Source organism: Palaemon carinicauda, chromosome 28 (genome assembly GCF_036898095.1).
Source record: "Palaemon carinicauda isolate YSFRI2023 chromosome 28, ASM3689809v2, whole genome shotgun sequence".
In the NCBI taxonomy this organism is placed as follows: Eukaryota; Metazoa; Arthropoda; class Malacostraca; order Decapoda; family Palaemonidae; genus Palaemon; species Palaemon carinicauda.
In genome coordinates this window covers 27,486,020-27,493,519 of record NC_090752.1, presented here as the reverse complement: position 1 = coordinate 27,493,519, position 7,500 = coordinate 27,486,020, and the positions used below count along the sequence as shown (strand labels likewise).

General features: G+C 38.4%; 1 protein-coding gene across 1 annotated transcript in view; it reads right to left on the bottom strand.

Annotated features, from left to right (window-relative positions):
- LOC137621994 (dipeptidase 1-like) overlaps positions 1–7,500 on the bottom strand; it is a 597,809-nt gene that overhangs the window by 355,651 nt on the left and 234,658 nt on the right. Inside the window, exon 3 of the mRNA XM_068352484.1 lies at positions 1,122–1,278. Coding sequence (XP_068208585.1) covers positions 1,122–1,278 — 157 coding nt within the window. The remainder of the gene's footprint in view (positions 1–1,121; positions 1,279–7,500) is intronic.

Sequence of the window (7,500 nt, the reverse complement as noted above, 5' to 3'; positions counted from 1 at the left end):
AGTCAGTCACATGAACGTCGATAAGCTATCATAATCTTGGAAAACACTACACAAGTCTCACACACATTCACGAATCACGCATATAAGAACTATACGAAATATTGTATTGTACAAACTAACTGAAAATAACGAGATATTGTAATGTTGCACGATCATCAAATGCGTAAACAGAAATATGATTAAAAATCGTTATTCAATACTATAAAGAAAACCCCCATAAATATGGATATAGAGAAGAGTCCTAAATGTACGGGCGCCAAACACATAAACATCCATAATCTCATATTGCTAAACTTTGCACGAGTATTGAAAACCCTGCGAAACGTTGCATGGGACAAATGTTCACGTAGAAACTGGCATGCATCCCTCTTGCAACCTTTTTATCAGGGAAGGTCACAACAAACGTCAGCGATGGCGCGTAAATATATAAATAGGTAATCCCCAAAGGGAACGTTTATCGATTCCAGGCGGGCCCCTATTACTTGCATCTAGGACTTTCCGGTCTCGTCGGCACTGAACTCGTTGGGAGGAGAAATTGCAACGTCTTACTGAGCTGCATGCGGAATTCATAAAAGGAATCCTTACTTGCTTCAGGTCACGAGACTAGCATAAGATAGTTTAAACAGATAGTACTGAAGAGGATTTTTTTAGGAGGGAGAGGTTTGGAATAGTTTTCATGCAATAGATCTCTAATTAAGCGTGGATATTTTTTTTCTAGAAATAAATAAAAAACCAGGAAGTTAACTGGATAATCTTATCGGAACGAGTGTAAGTAACATTTATGTGGGCAGCGAAAACGACAGCACGATTTTTTTTTAACCTAACAAAAAACGCGATCGAGATTGTCTGTTTTCTTTTTCAAGCGACTTCCACGTTAAAATATTTGTCACTTCTGTAATTAGTTCCAAGTCCGGCATTAATTGACTTACTTTATAAATCACAGCTCAAAAATAGCAAGGTGACTTGTTTTTTGAATTGGGGGTGGGGGGGGAAGTATAATTTTCCTTTTTCAGATCCCAGTTCTTTTCCCATGATTGTTGAATACATCGGATTTTGGTTAGCTAAAGGTACTGTCTAACACCTTAAATGAAAAGAATCATCACACGGATACTGTAACCTACCTGAGCTGCAACGTGACCTTGGCGAAGCCTGGGCAGATCAGTATGAGAAAATAGGGACTTCCTCCAAGGTTTTTCTTCCGTCAGATCAGCTGACAAGTTAAAGGAATGGAGCTTGTTGTGGAGGAACTTCCTAAGGTTCCAGGGAAGGTCATTGTGTCTGGGGAGAGTTGAAAGAAGAAAAGTTCTATTCAGAATCTGATAATATAAAGGTTCCAGTTAGATTCCTGCAATAGAAAGGATCTATTTAGATTTTAATAGTTTTCTTATCAAAATAAAACTTGTTTTATGCATAATACACTTAAGTATTATCTTCACATAAATTTTACCTTACCTTATGAAGAACGGCATCCATTGTAAACCATCTAAAGTAACTAATGATGATTATGATGAGCTCAGAACCATGGCCAGTGAAGTTATAGAAAATATTAAAATTCACCTAAATTGTGCATTGCTTAATCAGTGATGAATTCGGAAGAATTGTTTTGGTGGTACTTGGATACACAAAGATACAAACCTTCACACACGCGCACATATATTTATATATACCGGTATATATATATATATATATATATATATATATATATGTATATATGTATATATATATATATATATATATATATATATATATATATATATATATATATATATACATACATCAATATCACTTCAACCCGCCCCTTCAAGTTTGCATCAGCGCACCCACGGAGGCCTATGCCCACCTCCTCATGTTGTACTCGGAAGTCTTCAATCCAGAACTTCACCAAACACCCATAGTTCCCACCAAGCACGGTATTTATCACCTCTTCAAGACGACTGGCCCCCTTGTTTGCCAGAGTCAGGCGTGTGGCCCCGGATCGTTTGCCAGCCACTAAATGAACGTCTACCAAAATAGAAGAAATGGACCTTTGCAAAAGGTCTTCAAGCCCATGGTCATCACCTTTCTGTATGTAACCGCCTGAAGTGAGATGGCTCCCTGCACCCTTTTAGCGATTACAGATGTCTGAACATGCAGACAGAACCAGATCACTATCCCCTCCTTAACGTCGCCGACATTACCTACTACTTGTACAAAGGAAAGTTGTTCTTCACTCTCGATTTCCTGAAGGTGTATTATCAGGTACCCATAAACCCAGAAGACATGCCCATGACTGCCATCACCACCCCTTTCGGCTCATACACATTCAATTACTTCTGTTTTAACCTCTGTAATGTTGGGACCACTTTGCAATGCCTCATAGATGGTATCTTAGATTGCCTCCCCTTCTGCGTAGATTACATGGACAACATACTTGTGTTCTTTTTCTTCAAAGAGGAGCATTTGTGTTAATTACGCATCGTTTTGACCCCGTACAACAGATCGGCCTTGTAGTCTGGTACAGCAAATGTACCTTTGTCGCTAAGGAAGTATCGTTTTTAGGGCACTGCATCATTCTTGAAGGCATCCAGCCCCTCCCTGAAAAGGTAGAAGCCGTTCAGAGCTTCTCCATGCTCTCAACCGTCAAAGCACTGCAAGAATTCTGCTGAATGATAAACTATTATCACTGGTTCCTGCCACTCTTGCCCCTCTGCGCCTACCTAATGGGAAAGCCAAAAGACCTCAGGTGGGGTGCCCTTCAGGAAATGGCCGCCTTCTGCAGAGCAAAGACTTCTGTATCACCTACTGCTATTCTCACTTTTCCTATGCCACATGCCCCTCTGCTTCGCCACCGATGCACAGAATGTTGTAATTGGTGCAGTACTCAAGCAGGTGGTCAATAGCTTGCCCCGCCATTTGGCCTTCTTCAGTAGAAAACTGTCCAAGGCGGAACCCGGCTACTCTACCTTCGAATGAGATTGCTGGTGGTGCATTTGAATGTCCATCACTTTCGCCACTTCTTAGAAGGTATGCTCTTTGTCATTCTTCCTGACCACATGCCTCCTGTGCACACCTTCACTCGACAGTCTGTTACCTGGTGCGCCCATCAACGCCGACATTTCTCCCTTCAACACGTCCCTTGGAAAATGAATACCGTTTTTGATGTCCTATCAAGAAACACATTGGCTGTCATTCATTTGGGATTGGATTATAATGCCTTGGCATAAACCCTGCGAAAAGATCCATAGTACCAAACATGCAGGACATCCTGCACATGCTTCCATTTAGAAGACGTTGCCCTCGATGACTCCAACGTCCACCCCACCCCCCCCCCATCTCTGTGACATCAGTACTGGTAGGCCATGACCATAAATACCTGCCCCCATGTGCCGACAGATGTTTGATATCATCCATGGCCTTTCACATCCCTCACACAGTCTACTGCACAGCTACTGTAGATGAAGTTCATTTGGCACGGTATTACTAATGATGCTAAGGATTGGGTCCTTGCGTGTACATCAAGCAAAACTTCATAAGTACATTGACACATGGATTCAGGAGTGGGTTTCAATTCTCAAACCTCAGGGGTACCACTCTCACCTCTCAATTGTGGACATTAGTAGCAAATATCCTGGGCATCACCCTGCATCAGGCACCCACTAACAAAGTTGTAGCCAACAATATGGATGAACTTTTTCATCGTATCATCAAAGGCGCTTTGATGTCCCACTGCAATGACGCCAACTGGTTTTCTCAGCCTCCCTGGGTCCTTCTGCGATTAAGAACTAGTTCTAATGGCGGCCTGGATGTCTCATTATCTGAAATGGGGTATGGCTATCTGTTGGTCGTCCCTGATGGGTTTTTTCTGTCTGTACCTCTCACAACAATCTCCAGTGCCTACGTCATATTGTGGGAAAATTTACTCCCCGCCGTTAGACTTACAAGCCCCCAGCAAAGTAACACATACCAAAAGATTTACACACAGCAATACACGTGTTCCTGCGCACCAACGCTAGTAAGCATGGGCCTTTTCCTTGTGGTCCATTGCACACTGAAAGCTTTCTTAATTAACAGTCCTGGCAAAGAAGACTGGTTCTCCATTGATTGCCTAAAACAAATGTATCTCCCGCAGTTCTCATTTCTAGAGCAGGGTGCCCTAATCCAGATGTACGGTATGTCTTTTTTTAGGTGGCAATCCATGTACTGCATGTGTTTCATACATGCTCATGCACTATAATGATATTTTCTTAATCTCTCGCTTTCTCCCACCATGATAAAAATAAAATGTGCCTAAGCTTGCCATTGCATGTTTTCATATTGTTTGAATTTTTGTGACATTGTTACTCTCAACTGTTTGTATATAAGCTCATTATCTGTTAAATAAACCTTATTTGCATTCACCTCGACTCTCTTTTTGCACTTAACACCAATGTTGTCACATTATCATGCTTTTGCAGTTTGAAATGATGTACAGAAATCCAACTGCTAAAACATACCTCTAAAATATCTGATTAAAGTACCTTTATACTACGCTTACACAGATTATATAAGTAGATAAGAGATCTAATGTTGATTTGGAAAGTTATATAAAATGTAATAGGTTGGCAAGAGCACCTGCCACCCGTTGAGATAATACCGCTAGAGAGTTAATGGGTTCTTTGACTGGCCAGAATTTTTCTTAAAACCTAAATCATCTTCTGCCCTGTCGAAGATATGAATTTTTACACGGCAATTACTGCTTTAGCCATGCTCTAGTTACTGCAGATCGAGGGCAGAATAAACCATATTCAAATTAAACTCCACATAATTAAAAAATTCTCGAAATATTGGATCCCTCTCTCGTAATCTGGCCTATTCTTTCTACATTCTCCTCTATCGTCATACTCTTGGCAACACTGAGATTATCAAACAATCCTTCTTCATAAAATGGGTTAACATTGCACTGTAATTGTCAACGGTTATTTTCCATTTGGTAAGGGTAGAAGAGATTCTTTAGCTATGGTAAGCAGCTCTTTTAGGTGAGGGACACTCCAAAATCAAACCATTGTTCTTTAGTCATGGACAATGCTATAGCCTCTGTACCATGGCATTCCACTGTCTTGGGGTAGAATTTTCTTGCTTGCGGGTACACTCGGGCGCACTTTTTTACGTTATTTCTCTTAATCATGTTTTTTTTTTTTATTGTTTATTCAGTATATGAAAGATTTACTTTAATGTTACTGTTCTTGTTCAGTTGTTCATTATTTCGCTTGTAATTCACTTATTTCCTAGTTTCAATTCGTTGTTGAGATATTTTTCCCTGTTGGGCCCTTGGGCTTATAGCATCCAGCTTTTCCAACTAGGGCTTTATACTTAGCTAATAATAATAATGATAATAGTAATAATAATAAAAATAATAATTATAATGATAATCATCATCATCATCATCATCATTGTCGTCGTCCTAATAATAATAATAATAATAATAATAATAATAATAATAATAATAGCGGTATAGGTGGATCATAGCGACTGAAGTATCTTTGGCTTTCTTTATAACTCCTACTTATCATCATTTCGGTTGTTCAATAACCGCCTATCTGTTTAACTTACTGAACTTTTTGTGGATAAACCCGGACTAAATTTTCCTCAATAATTTCGTTAAACTGCTTTTTAATTCTTCTGTAGTAAACAATGCTTTTCCTTGGATCATTTCACAACTTATCACTGTAATTTACATTAAGATTAAAAAACTGAATGTCTATGCATTGTCATTTAAACAAATGAATAAAACTTAAATTTATTTTATATGCAATTAGATAGACATTGAATTTTAACCGTTTTGTAAAATACAATGATTTGGCAGTCATACCATTGACAGAACTATTTTTTAAGGTGCAATTGCATTTTTGGGGGAATTTTCTTTGTAATTCGTTTTTATCGGATTCATAACGGCTTACTGAATTTTGGCATTATCTAAGTATTCAAAGCTTCTTAACAGCATACTTAATTTTGGCATTATCTAAGTATTCAAAACTTCTTTACAGCTTATTTAATTTTGGCATTTTCTAAGTATTCACAGATTCTTACCAGCTTACTGAATTTTGGCATTTTCTAAGTATTCAAAGCTTCTTAACAGCATACTTAATTTTGGCATTATCTAAGCATTCACAGCTTCTTAACAGCTTGTTTAATTTGGCCATTTTCTAAGTATTCACAGATTCTTAACAGCTTACTTAATTTTGGCATTATCTACGTATTTAAAGCTTTTTAACAGCTTACTTAATTTTGGCATTATGTACGTATTTAAAGCTTTTTAACAGCTCACTTAATTTTGGCATTATCTACGTATTTAAAGCTTTTTAACAGCTTAGTTAATTTTGGCATTATCTAAGTATTCAAAGCTTCTTAACAGCCGAATTAACTTTGGCATTATCTTAGTATTCAAACCTCTTTAACATCTTACTTAATTTTGGTATTATCATAGTATTCAAAGCTAGGAAGGGACAATATACTGATTGTTCATTTGTGTCGCATCGTGGGACACGACCCATTTGGAGTTTGTTCCTTCAACTAGCAAGTGATATACACTGCGTCCCTTTCAGAAACAATCATAAAAAAGAAAAGTCCATCAGAATCGAAGACTCTTCCTCTGCCAAGTTTCAATAAAAGTTTTGCTTGAATAGAAAACTTGGGTAAAGAAGGTTCCCTTTCTACTTCGTTATCGCTGATGAAAAATCCATTTCAGATCGTCCTCGTTGTATAGATGATTCCCGGAAAGTTGCAGATAAGTTGCAAAAGTTAACATCGCCAAGTTTTTCCGCGTCCCATCTCTACCGGCGCTCCTGCAGGTCTCCCCACCCGACGCCCATTACCAGAAAAGGCCTCTTTCAGCAAAGTCATGCTCCTCCTCCCTACTGTCTCGTGTCTCCCTTTTGTGAAGTTAGCGAACATTTCATACCAGATGATGAAAGGTCAGGGATAAGTCGTAGAATTAATTTGCTAGTTTTATGTATGCCGAGTATGCTTGCTGGTTATCCTTCCTTTCGGCTTTTGCTTGACCAGGGATCCATTCATTTCAGTCCTTTCCAAACTTTCCCAGTTTGCCTTAGACTTGAAATTCGGAGGAATAGAAAATGCTTCCGTCTCTTTGCAAGATGGAGTGGGACCTTGTGCCCATTTCGGTGAAAACAACATTCTTTCTCATGGTAACATTTACATTATCAAAACTTTAGTTGTTGCTGTTGTTAGTATTATGTTTTTTTCTTCATTAAAAATTCTTTTTGATATGCGACTCCAAGTTATAGAGGTAATTTAAAAGTAATAATAGCTTCAGTTGCGCATGTAAACGAGTCCGCTTATATACTTAATTAGGAAGTTAAAACACAATGATCGACTCATTAGCCACAATTCAGGTGAGTCACTTCTCTAAAATTCTGACATTCGAGAATAAATATCATAATTGACGTATTCCTCCATTTTTCACAAATATAACATTTTCTTTGTCTGAACAAAATGGCGAAGTCATTACTTCTGAAAGAGGAA